Source organism: Sebastes umbrosus, chromosome 15, assembly GCF_015220745.1.
Source record: "Sebastes umbrosus isolate fSebUmb1 chromosome 15, fSebUmb1.pri, whole genome shotgun sequence".
NCBI lineage: Eukaryota > Metazoa > Chordata > Actinopteri > Perciformes > Sebastidae > Sebastes > Sebastes umbrosus.
Genome location: NC_051283.1, coordinates 8,246,327 through 8,259,520, shown reverse-complemented (window position 1 = coordinate 8,259,520; position 13,194 = coordinate 8,246,327). Strand labels below are relative to the sequence as shown.

Sequence of the window (13,194 nt, the reverse complement as noted above, 5' to 3'; positions counted from 1 at the left end):
TGGACAATATTTGTCATTGTTTTGTATTGTTAATTAATTTCCAATAATAAATATATACATACATAAGCAATCATGTTAGCCCACTCCCATGTTGATAAGAGTATTACATACTTGACAAATCTCCCTTTAAGGTACATTTTAAACAGAGAAAAAATGTTTGATTAATTGCGATTAACTATGGACAATCATGCGATTAATCGTGATTCAATATTTTAATCGATTGACAGCCTTAGAAACAACGTTTCATATCATACATAGTCTTTCAAAAACAACAATTTCACTGCGGTCAAAACCCTATTTGCTCACCCGCTTGACGCACACAAATAGAGGCCCGCGCCTGTATTAATGGGGCTCAGCTTTTCTTAGATACAAGTAGGGCTGCAATGAAAATTGGTTGGGAACCACTGTACTAAACCATGTTCTGCTAACAGGTTGATATTCTGACAGCACGCCGTCGTCTCCTGTGTTACCGGCCATCCTGCATGCTCATGTATTACAGAACAGTCAAAGTAAATACTTGCCTTCTTTTTGCAGGGTGATACAGGCAGGATAGGGTTGACAGGTGCTCCTGGACAAAAAGGAGAGAAGGTGTGGCCCTTGTGAACCTGTGGCGGATTTCTTTAATATGTTGACTCTTAAAAGTTCCCATACTTTACTGGTATTAATTATGTCTTTCCAATCATCTGACAGGGACTTGGTGGTGTGCCAGGTATTGATGGCTTATCTGGAGACAAAGGAGACAAAGTAAGAAATAAAAGTTTTGATATTTCAGTAAGGGTGATGTGTGTGCAAATATGTGTGTTTTCATCTATATGTTTTTTGTTTTTTTTCTCTGTAAACAGGGTGCAGCAGGACTGGCTGGTGAGGCAGGGCTGCCCGGTCCAGCTGGATCAAAGGTGTGTGAATGTGGTCTTCCCATTTCGTAATTCCTTCACGAGCCAGTGCACATGCATTTGGCTCATCATAATGTTGAGGCAGGGGGAAAAAAACCCTGATATCTTTAGTCATTCTGTTTTTGGCATTGATCTCAGAGACGCCACTTGTACTGTTTAGTGGGCGTACATACGTTTTTCTGGACAATTACCGCTCAGCCTGTTATCGATTTCCTGTGAAAGAGGGGGCAGTTTGGTTGACTTTCCCTTGGATGAAGCAGCAGCTGGTGAAAGAGCCAGGATGGAGAGGAGGAGGAGGAGGAATGGGGTGCTGGCTCAGGTTTGGTCGATGGACTGTGACGAGCTGCTCGACCCAGGACTGGAGGGAATGATCGCCCCCTTTTGATACAACACAGGAAAAACTCAATTAGTGAAATGCTACTCTCAGAGGGTAGAGACTATAGATGCATGTGAAAGACTATAAGAAAATAGAGCTCTCCTCCTAACCTCAGCTTTGACCTGGTATATAGTATTGTCATTAAAGAGGACCTTTTATGCTCATTTCCAGGTGTATATTTAGTTTCTACTAGAACATGTTGACATGCTTTAATGTTCAAAAAACGCTTTATTTTTCTCATACCAGCTGTGCTGCAGCACCTCTTTTCACCCTCTGTTTGAAACGCCCCCCCCCCCCCCCCCCCCCCCCGAAAAGCCCAGTCTGCTCTGATTGGTCAACCAAACCAAACTCTTCGGACTCCGCTCCAACTCCGCTCTAATTACCTTTGTTTGAGGACGTGCCAAACTAGCCGCTAGGCAGGTATTATGCCAATATTTTAAAAGATGATAATAGTAATAATAAATCTTTTAGGTTAAACATTTAAGCCTGAACCTGGAAGACAGCCGACCTACTTCATATTACAGTATAATAGGCCCGTTTCACCGCAGCAGCACGGTGGCTATCAATAACGACGGCTCGGTTCTGTTCAAGTGTCCCAGTGAGCCACGATAGTGTGACAGTGAGCCATCGTTCATTTTATTATTTAGGCCTAAACCTGTGCTTTTTTCTCTGACATTTCAAAATGTCTTTCTTGAAGAAGGCCTATTGAATCTATTATTTAATACAACGCATTAGTGGTCTGATTAGGACTGTAAAGAGGCCAAATTACTCAGAAAAAAGCAGCTTTGTTTTTCCTAAAGTCATAATACTAAGCTTTCAAAATCAAGCTGACAATATAGGCTACTGATTAATTGATTGATATAGCCTATGTTAATAGTGATAAACTTGATTAAGAGCAAAAAGGAAACCGATGTTTTCAGAAATACTGTCTTTACAGCTTCAAATGGGTTCCACTGTGTAAACATTTGAAAGTTATGGCTTCAAATTTCAGTCAAGCCAACTGCTGTTCTCACTATGTTGGGAAAACTTTCTAGAAGAATACCTTTATATAAAACAGATAAAAAGAAAGATACATGGTAAATGAATATCAGACGACATCTTTGTATGAGAAAGGAATGAAAGAAAGTGAGGTCAGAGGTGAAAGTTCAACATTCTCCCACGGGGAGTCTAATTGCCCCTGACAACTGCTGTTTCTTTTTTGGGGCTTCAGGTTTCTTAGTTGGTCACTTACATTTCTCACATTGATTCACCTCTGACTCAGCAGTCCTCCCAGCAGTTGGCCCGCAGTATCGCTGAGTAACACTTTTGGAGAGTCCCAAGTGAATAAACTCCCACTAATAAAAATGTACAATTTATATTCTATAGGGTATCCAAGGGGATGAAGGAACTGCTGGCGGTCCAGGACCAAAAGGTGTCACTGTGAGTATAATCTGAAAGCACTCCAACAAATGATCGGTTAACTGATATTAATAAATGATCGTATGCATTTTTTAAATTAAATTATGATGTTGCTGTGTTTTGTTGTAGGGTGAATCCGGTGTAAAAGGTGAAAAGGGAACTTCAGGAACCAGGGTAAGTCACACTGCAGCTCTTTGATATAGGAAATCAAATTTGAACGTTATATAATGTAAACACATCACATCTGTTGCGTTTTGCTCGAGAGCACTGGAAAAAAATAGTATCTGCTGAGGGACAACAGAGGGTTACACATTTGACTTCCCCTGTCCATGTTTTCCGAGCATGTCTCGGGATTTGAACCATGTTAGATTAAACCTGTATAGGGCAATAGTAGTTCATAGTGCAAATCTTGACGACAGGGTTAAAACTTCTGAGAGAGGCCAATCTTCTCAGAGGAACAGAGAACTGAGGGGCGTAATCGTGCTAACAGATGTGGCTTCCTTGATTCACTCTCCACACTTCCTGTCTGGGATCCTGTGGGGGGGTGCGTTTGGCTATAATGCAGCTCATTCAGGCCTTAAACTGAAGCTTTGTTGATGTCTGAAGTTTCCTCCGAGCTGCTAACACCTTCCTCCTTCTGCCGTCGCAATGATGTTAGAATGCAATTGAGACTGCTAATAAATCAGTGAAAGGTTATCTCCCAGCATCGCAAAGGTTTCCTACCAAAGTCGCGATTCTTTTGTGATCATACAATACATCATCATACGAATAAAATTGAGTAGAAGGATATACGACTGTAACAATTACTTTTATTTCATGCTGAGATGTCAACTTGAATTTCCGTTTAAACAACTTTAACAAGGGGGCCTGTGTAAAGAAGTAAACACGGAGTCAGTACACTGATTACTTTGCCATATGGTGTGAGGATGTGCAGCAGGTTCTCGGCAAACTGAAGCCCCATTCAAACATGCTGATGCCAGGTTTAGAGCTGTCTGTCAGCCAGCCAGTCAGTCAGCAAGCAATTTCCTGTAGGTAAAAACTGGAAAAGTACTTTGCAGCAGTAAAGTGATAAAGGGAATAGGTGGTTTAGAGGAGGCACTTGGGGTCGAAGTCATGGCAATGTTTGCTGACTGAAAACTGCTTAAAAATCTGCTACCATCTCGGGATGGTAATGCGGGCCAGTCGGTCCACCGCTTTGGTCCAGACAGAAATATCTCTACTGGAGGGATTGCCATGAAATTTGGTGCAGATATAAATGGTGCCCAGAGGATGAATCACAGTTGACTTTGGTGTTCTGTTGACTTTAAGTATGAGGCGTGCCTCAGGAGAGGCTCAGCAAATGGAAGTGAAAAAATATTGCATTAGTTATCAAGAGAATTTCACATAGAATAGCCTAAATGTGTGTGATTTGGATAAAGAGAGAGTTCAGAGGTGCAGTAGTTTGTGGGATTTTTACTGTTCTTCCCACTTTCCCAGAGTCAGAAACTAATAAATGCCTTTGGACAGACATGTTTTTATGTATTTGGTGTAGTCTGAAGTTATGTCCAAAAAGCAATATTAAGCTCTTGACTCAACTGTTGAGTGTCCGTGGGATCACATAACGTCATGATCTCATAAACATCCAGGAATTGAGTGAAACTAAGCAAGTCAACTAAGGAGAGTTGAGTGGGCGCCTTTTTCCAAGCTTTGTTTGAGGGCAGGCCCAAAGTCTCAGACTTTGAAAACCCCTGATCAGCAACACCAGGTGGTCAAGATCTTTCACATATCCATCGGAACTGACATACTAGATGGACAGGCATTCATAGTTCCTAACTAATGTGTCATGATTACGTTGGGGTTCCTCTGACTTTTCCTCTAGCGCCACCATGAGGTTCACATTTGTGGTTTTGAGTGAAATATCTCAACAACTAATGGATGGATTACCATGAAATTTGGTACAGCCATTAATTTACCTCTTAGGATGAACCGTCACAACTTTAGTGCCACCATTAGGTCAACATTTCGGTCATGTCTAGAAGGTAAAAGCACAAATTTGAAAATTGAAAATGGTTAAGGTTAGGCATTGACCTTGAATGGTTAGGATAGGTAGTCGGGCAGGGAGTATTGCGAGAGTTTTTGCAATTTGGGGGTCACCTTCTAGCCGTAAACCAAAGTATTGAACACTGTAAACTTTACAGTGTGACCAAACACTATACTGCAAAACCAATGACATTGGTGCTAACATGCTAAACTAAGATGGTGATACTACTAATTGTCAACACGTATACCTGCAGTTAACGTGTTGATGTTGTCATTTTGAGCATGTTAGCATGCTGGCATTAATTCAAAGCACCGCTGTCATGGTGTCGTGCCTAGAAGGTAAAGCACAAATTTTGCGAAACTTTTGCGAGATGGTTAAGGTTAGGTATTGATCTCGAATAGTTAAGGTTAGGCATTGACCTCAAATGGTTAGCGTTAGGATAGCTTTTGCAAGTTTTTGCAATTTGGGGATTTACTTTCTAGACACAACCCTGTCATTGATTGGATTGGATCTTTTTCCTCGGATTTTCTGTTGATAATGGTTGAGATTATCTGTGCAGCCATGGTAGCAATCACTGCACATGCTAATAATGCAAATCTTTTAGCCTTACAAACAAAATGACTTCCTAAGTTTGACTATTTTTCACAAAATGCTTACCAGACATTGGGTGTTTGGATTAGCAAATATCAAAGTTTTCATGGCTGTGATTATAGACACTTATATACACTTACGTTTAATGTCAGTGGAGTAAAACAAATGGTAATTATTTCTATAATATAGCCAGAATTATTACTTAAATCTTATATTGTCTTCAAAAGTTAGCAATGCTTTATATATGCTTTCCTCTACCCTTTGTTTCTATTTTAGGGCGAGGCAGGTTTGGATGGATTTCCTGGCAAACCTGGTTTTCCTGGGAAAGATGTAAGTTGTAATCCTCTTGTTTTAAGATCATGCAGTCACAAACAGACCACAGATATTAATCTGTGACATATTTGGTGAGTCACTTTTCTATTAATGAAGCTTTTGTCTTAAATTGATCAGGGTTTGAGAGGACTGGCTGGTGCATCCGGGCCCAGCGGAGTTAAAGGCATTAAGGTACGTGTCCCTTCCCTCCTGGGCTTTATGCAAAACACCCCGCTCACTTGATTAAAAACAATTCAAAGAGGATATTGCCGTAAGCATCGTGTTATTAAAATGCGCTGATATAAATCATTTCAAAGAGGTATCATCAGTTTTCAAGCTACTGTCTACTCTCTCTCCAGACATTCCTCAGTCTCCTCCGCGCACCATCAAAGTCAGCCCACTCGTTTGTCTGAGAAAATAAAATGCAGAGCTCATTTGTCTGTCTGTAATTACGGACTTTGATGAGTCTTCCAGTGGTGCACACATGCTTATACCACACCCATATGCATGCACAAGGATGCACGCATACACACATATGCACAAATCATTCCCATGGCGCTTTAACCACAAGTTTCACTTTCCTTTAAGCCTACAATAAGTACACGTGTGTCATCTCGTAAATTATGATCGTTGGCGTATCATTACCATATTACCCTCAAGGTGTCTCTTGATCCTAATGACGGGTTTTTTTCTATCTTTGTTGTGTGTACTACGTCACAGGGGGAGAGAGGCCTTCCCGGATTACCTGGAGATGTGGTGAGTACCAAAAATAGACCAAAAGGATAACCAATTACAGGCTTGTTTAGTGATCAAGAACATCATGGAGTTAGAAAGATGATCAGCACTTTTAAAAAGAGCAACAACGAAAAAACCCAAGCATAATTAAAGTTTACATCATGCATTTCATCTATGATCAGTTATGCATTTTTATGATCATTACTTAAAACATCAAATCATGGACAAGATTGACTATTAGTTGATTGACAGGCAGCTATTTTGATAATCGATTCATTATTTCAGTCATTTTCAAGCAAAAATGACAGAATTTTTTTAAATATGATGCATTTCTTTGTCATCTATGACAGTAAACGGAATTGCTTTGGGTTTTGGACTTTTGGTTGGATAAAATAACCACTTTGAATATTTTTATTGTGCTGGAAGCCTTTTTTAAGAAAAACAACTATTTTCTGACATTTTATAAATAAAATAATTATCAAAAAAGAATGAGCAGATTGATTGATAATGAAAAGAATCGTTAGTTGCAACCCTATGAAGGACAGAAGAACATATTTATCCAATATGTGTATTTTCTTCAGAAGCAAAAAGGGGAATACTTTGACAGAAGAAGCAATTTTTCAGCCATAGAAAGTTTTTTTTTTTATGTCAAATGTGCTGTGAAACATTAAAGATACCATTGGTGTGAGATAAAAGTTGCCAGTTGTATTGTCCACGGCCTCATTTATTCACAATTATTAGTCCATTTTATCTGTCAGTGATTTTACTAATTTAAAAATAACATAACTTGATTATTTGTTCAACTTTTCTTTTAATTTCAGCATCAAAAAGAAGGCTTACGGGGTGAAAGGGTGAGTAATTGTTCAATAATGAAATAGTTTATCATGTTCATTAACAGGGAAGTAAAGATTTAAAGACTACCTCATAGTATTAATTATCATAAAGTATAATTAACTGTATTAGGAAAGTAATTAAATAGCAGATTAATGCAGTGTTAATTACAATCATGAAAAATGCAAACACAGTAACAACTACATACACCACTATGGACTATACAAATGTCAACAAAACAATCTAAACTGTAACTATAATCTCAAATAGTAACAGAAGTTATATTATGTATATAATAATATGTGTAATACATACCGTGTTTGACCTGTTTTAGGGAGATCCTGGAGCTCCTGGGCCTCCAGGGGCCGACGGACCCCCGGGGCCTCATGTAAGGATCAAGATTCATTACTTCCTCTTTCCTGCTGTTTAGCTGTTGGTATTTTGTTATTGTGGAAAAGCCACCTGTTCAGATGTAGTGCTGAGCACTTCATGAAAGCACCAGTTTGAACTGCAGCTGAACATTTTGTTCCTCAGGGTCCTCCGGGTATGCTGGGTCTACCTGGGGAACCTGGAGAGTTCGGCCAGAGGGTAAGAATCTCATTTTGATGAAAGACATTTCTTCTCCACATTTCTTCATCACTTCAGACCGTATACTGTACCAAGAGATGCTCAACAGAGTACATAGTCGTTAAATACCCTGCACACGTATAGCTCACTTTCTGTTGTTTCTGTGCTCAGAGTGTGCTCATATCTATGCATGAGTTTACAGCACATATCAACAGGGCAGACTGGAGTCTTCTTGTCAACATTTCTCAGAAGAAAACTGTTCTGGAGGTAGAACGGATCTTAATGGTTGAGTTATATCATTGGGGAAAAAGGAGCGCTAGTGGCAATCTGTCATCCTTTCTTTTTATTCATCCACCTTACATTCACGATTTAGGCATATTACGGCACATCCGCAGTCTGACGGAACCATTAACTTGAACCATGAACTTGTAACGCTGCATGGCAAGACTCCATCAGATGTGACTTCAACCTCTGAGCCAGGACTTCTCAGTCTGCATACAAATCACGCCCAGTTTCTCAGATGGCAGACCTTCATATCAACCTTATCCCATATACTTGTCCTCATATAATCCTAAACATAAACATAACCTGGTTTATGTATTGAGCCATGTTGAGGTCAGGATGTGGTTGCACTGAAGCAGACAGAATCTGTAGAAAACATGACAGGACAGTCTGCCTGGGAGGCTAAATAGGACATTATCATTACGTGATGTAAAGTGAAAAGTTGTGAAAAGTTTGTTTCATTATTTTATGATCACAACATTAAAGACTCATGCAACCTTGTCTCCTACAAATTACATTTATATACCACTACATTACTAATTCTAAGAGCAAATATATTTTGAGAGAAACTTGATGCGTCTGGATTGAATTAGGAAACATTATTAATGACTGTCTGGAATGCCCACACACTTAGTTAAAGGGCAACTCAGGTATTTGTCAATCTGGACCATATTTTCCCATGTTTTTGTGACTAATGGGGGCAACACTTTTTGAAACTGGTCCAGTATTGAAGGAGAGTGCTGCAGCCGCTAAACAAGTTCTAATGTAACCATATGGGGCAACCTGGTACCATCAGGCACTCCTCTCTCCAACTCTCACTCACGTTTCCACCATCGTGTCTACAAGTCACATGACACAATGACAAACTGAAAGTGAAAGGTAAGAAAAGTGTTTTATTTATCTGTGTGTTCAACAAGCACTCTTAGTGAACGTAAACTGACGGCGCCAGGTTGCCCCAAATGATTACATTACAACTTGTTTAGCGACTGGCGGCTGCAGCGCTCTTCCTCCATACTGGATCAATTTCAAAGAGTGTTGTCCCCGTTAGTCACTTAGACACAACAACATGGGAAAATAGGGTCCAGGTTGAAAAATACCAAAGTTATCCTTTAAGGTTAGGGAAAGATCTTTGTCTTGTATTAACACTAAAAAGTCAACAGTGACTTGAAGCACAAGATGCAACGTTCTTATTTTATTTACATCAAATCCCGGATCTTTCATTAACCTTAACGAAAGGGTTTTTGTTGCCTAAATATAACCACAACCAGGACTCAGGATGCGAGCTGTCCCCTGCAGCAATTATGTCTCCCATCTAAACATAATTGGAAAAACAAGTATAGTACATACATGTAATTTAAAGGAGACAGGTTTGTATCACAAGGGAATTTCTTTGTAATCACGGAGAAAAATAGAAACCGCCTTCTTGCAACACAATGACTATTTTTGTGATCACAAGAAAACCAAACCTGTTTAAATCACAAAACAATGATTCTGTGATAATGAGAGAAAAGAAAACGATAAGACATATTGTCATGCATTGTGTACAATTCTGTGCTTTCTGCTGCTTTGGTCCACTGAGTTTTGACTAAAATTAGATTACTTCGCCTCCAGAGAAGCTCTTGTCGGACAAAACTCTAATCTGCAGTAATTGGAAGTTTATACTGTGCTCCCATAACTCTACTTATCATGTTCCAATGGGATTATTTAGAATGAAGAAAACTGATATTTATTCCTCATGCTAATGAGAGCTGATACTGTAGCTGTTATCAGTGCTTGTAGAATTATCTACAAAAAGTGTCCCTTATCTCTCATATTAATTTCTCCTCTGTCTCCCCCCACACTGGTCCCATCACACCGCAGTGTGTAATTAAAACAGGCACAGGGGTTCTACATGATTTGTTCTTCCAAAACATTAACAAAGATAGTGACCTCCATTCCCCGGCTCTACCGGGAGCAATTAACTTCTCATTAGCAATATGTTGGAATCAACATTTGCAGCTGCTCAGCTGGGCACCAGAGGCAAGGCAAACCTCCTCTGGGCCCTGAATGAAAGACTTTTCTAGCACCAGAATGCACTCTGTCCTCAGCCAGCTCTCAGCTTCTCCGAGAGCGAGGGATTTATAGTTTATTAATACGAATAAAGCGATCACATCGGGTTCCGATTCCACAATATCTAAAAAATCTCCCACTGTGCAGCTCCGCTTTTATTTTGTAATATCATTGGAGGTCCCGCTGAAGTATTTTACAGCCCCGTGGGAGGCTTTCCAAAGTGAAAAAAAAAAACAGATGGTGAGGAGCTTGACCTATTTTATCCAGGTTTAGTGTTGTTATACCTCAGCTGAAGACGCTCAGGGAGAGAGTGTGAGTGGAGGTGAAGGTAGGCTGAGAGCTGCGATAATAGGGTGGTCTCCACTGCTGCCAGCGCTGATAGAGTTGGCTGTATGGTTGAGTTGGTATAGATTGAGCCACTCTCACCTCCACTGCAGCAAAGCTCTCATCAGTCGTGTGTGTCACCGTCTGCTGAAGCCTGTCTATTCACCTCTATCCTCCTGATATGACAGACAGCTGAGGGCAGCCTGAGCTGGAGGACAGCACCAACGAACATATGAGGAAAAATAAATTAAAGAGCATGTGCCAGGATTTTCCTGTGGACAGTTGTATGAAAATGTGACAGGAATGCAAAGGAAAAACAGAATCCAGAGAAGGGCTGGGCAATATATTGATATTCTATCGATATCGTGACATGAAACTAGATATTGTCTTAGATTTTGGATATCGTAATTGTGGCATAAGTGTTGTCTTTTCCTGGTTTTAAAGGCTACACTACAGTAAAATTATGTCATTTTCTGAATTTACCAGACTGTATAGCTGTTCTATTATTTGTCTTTACCCACTTGATCATTATATCCACATTACTGATGATTATTTATCAAAAATCTCATTGTGTTAATATTTTGTAAAAGCACTAATGGTCAACCCTACAATATTGTTGCATTACTGATATCGAGGTATTTGGTTAAAAATATTGATATTTGATTTTCTCAATATCACCCAGCCCTAATCCACAGACATAATTTTTACTTTTAGCTTTGTTGTCCATTTTAACTACTTTGTTTAAGAACAATATCTTTATTTTTTTGTCTATTTAGAGTGTATAGTTCATAGGGAGTAAATGCTCTCTGTCCGTTTACTATTACTATCTATATTAAAACCAACATAATAAATTAACTTAATACTTTTTAAATATGATTTGAAGGTAGTTTCATCTATGATGCTTTGACAGCTCAAACATCTTAACCAATTTGACAACACATATGCAACATTTAGACAAAACGCTGCAAATAGAAAAAACACAACCAAATACAGAATGGAGCTGCAACACAACGGAAATGGTTTAGCCGACAGGGGACACCAAAAAGTGATGCACACGGTTGAATTAGCAGGTAAGCAAAAGGTTAACGCAAGTTTAAGAGCAGATATCTACAATAATGTCTGAATCATGCGATCGCAATGTTTAAATAAAGACAACGTGACACGACTGAAGCTCATTTTCCAAACACCACCCACGGATAACCGACCCGTGTGTATCACTTTTTAGTGTCCCCTGAGAAACCGTTTCCGGTTTGTTGTGTGCTACCTACAGGTGTGTTTGCAGGTTACTGTAGCTAATTGGTTGTATTTTGTCTATTTGCAGCGTTTTGTCTGGCTAAATGCTGTGCATATGTTGTATAATAGGTGAATATGTTTACTGGATTTGCTTATGTTTTGTCTATTTGCATGTGTTGTGTTTATTTGCGGTGCACTGAGCGCCACCGTATAAACCAAAACCGAAACACGAGTTAAAAGCGGGAATGAAAGTTAGCTACTGCTCCCGTCGTGATGTTTAGTAGATGTTTAGCTGCTTTTTCTCCACTATGACTGGATTTAGCTCCCCCTCACTTAGTTATATGGACTTACCGATTGTATTACCAGGATGTTGGTTCATCAAAATGGATAGTTTTAAAAATAGCCGACAACAGCAAAGGAAACATCTGTTAAAGCTCTGGCTGAACCAGGGCTCTCTAAGCAGCCTGAGTCTCTTCAGCTCCTCTCCACTGGCTCCCTGGGGATTTATTAAAAATGGAAATCAATATTTTTTTGTTTATATTTTCATTTTTATTTATCATTGTTGTAGGTCTATGGTAGTATCAGGGCCACTTTGAGGAAAATAAATAAATCTGAGATTTAGAGAATTCATATTATAAGAATAAAGTCATTGGTTTAAGAGGAAAAAGTCATAAGTTTAAGAGGAAAAAGTCGCATGAGACTATAGCCATAATATTATAAAGTAGTCATTTTACGTGTTATTTTCTTTTTTTCTCGTAAAGTTATGACTTTATTCTGGTAATATTATGACATTTTTTCTCATAAAGTTGTGACTTTATTATCATAATATTACGACTTTTTTTCTCATAAAGTTATGACTTTTTCCTGTAATATTACGACTATAAAAAATCGTAATATTATGACTTTATTCTGGAAATCTCAGATGTTTTTTCCCTCAATGTGGCCCTAATACTCTGTCGTACATTGTCTCTTTGGCCCTCACTGCATTAGACTTATATACTATATACTTAGACTTAAACTGTGTTACCTTCATCACAATGCTCAAATGTTTTGCGGCTCCAGACAGATTATTATTTTTTTTTTTTGCCTAAAATGGCTCTTTTGCCTAGTAAAGGTTGCTGACCCCTGATCTAAGGTTATAGCTTGCTCTTGATGCAGCTGTTGGCGTCTTCTAGACGAGCCCACACACACATATATCTGTACGGAAATTAAACAATTTAATGACATGATCATTTTTTATATGTTAAAATTAGTGTGACAGATGTTAGATTATAGTATTAATTTTGACCAAATATGTAGTTATTTTGCTTTGGTTTTGGAGAGCAGAACTGCTTATAAGCTCAACACATCTAACTAAATTCAAATAAAATGACCAGCTTCTCATAGTCTCTATGTCCCACGTACCATGTATTTTCTATGTGCCAGCTTTGAGGTCTAAATGCTGTTCCAAAGGCCTCTCTATCCTACCAAATTCTGGTGGATAAAAGCCTGAATCCTAGTAGAATAATACTTTTTTTTAAAATACTGGAATGGGCCTAAAAAAATGAAACTAAGGTAGGATTTAAAATATTACGTTTTTTAAA

General features: G+C 38.9%; 1 protein-coding gene across 4 annotated transcripts in view; it reads left to right on the top strand.

Annotated features, from left to right (window-relative positions):
- Window positions 1–13,194, top strand: part of col22a1 (collagen, type XXII, alpha 1) — an 84,936-nt gene that overhangs the window by 38,491 nt on the left and 33,251 nt on the right. For 3 of the 4 annotated variants that reach the window (XM_037795159.1, XM_037795158.1, XM_037795157.1), the window contains 11 exons: window positions 535–588; window positions 691–744; window positions 843–896; window positions 2,635–2,688; window positions 2,797–2,841; window positions 5,555–5,608; window positions 5,729–5,782; window positions 6,311–6,346; window positions 7,147–7,176; window positions 7,491–7,544; window positions 7,691–7,744. In XM_037795159.1, the coding sequence (XP_037651087.1) occupies window positions 535–588; window positions 691–744; window positions 843–896; window positions 2,635–2,688; window positions 2,797–2,841; window positions 5,555–5,608; window positions 5,729–5,782; window positions 6,311–6,346; window positions 7,147–7,176; window positions 7,491–7,544; window positions 7,691–7,744 (543 nt within the window). The remainder of the gene's footprint in view (window positions 1–534; window positions 589–690; window positions 745–842; window positions 897–2,634; window positions 2,689–2,796; window positions 2,842–5,554; window positions 5,609–5,728; window positions 5,783–6,310; window positions 6,347–7,146; window positions 7,177–7,490; window positions 7,545–7,690; window positions 7,745–13,194) is intronic. The other variant, XM_037795160.1, reaches the window with a different exon arrangement.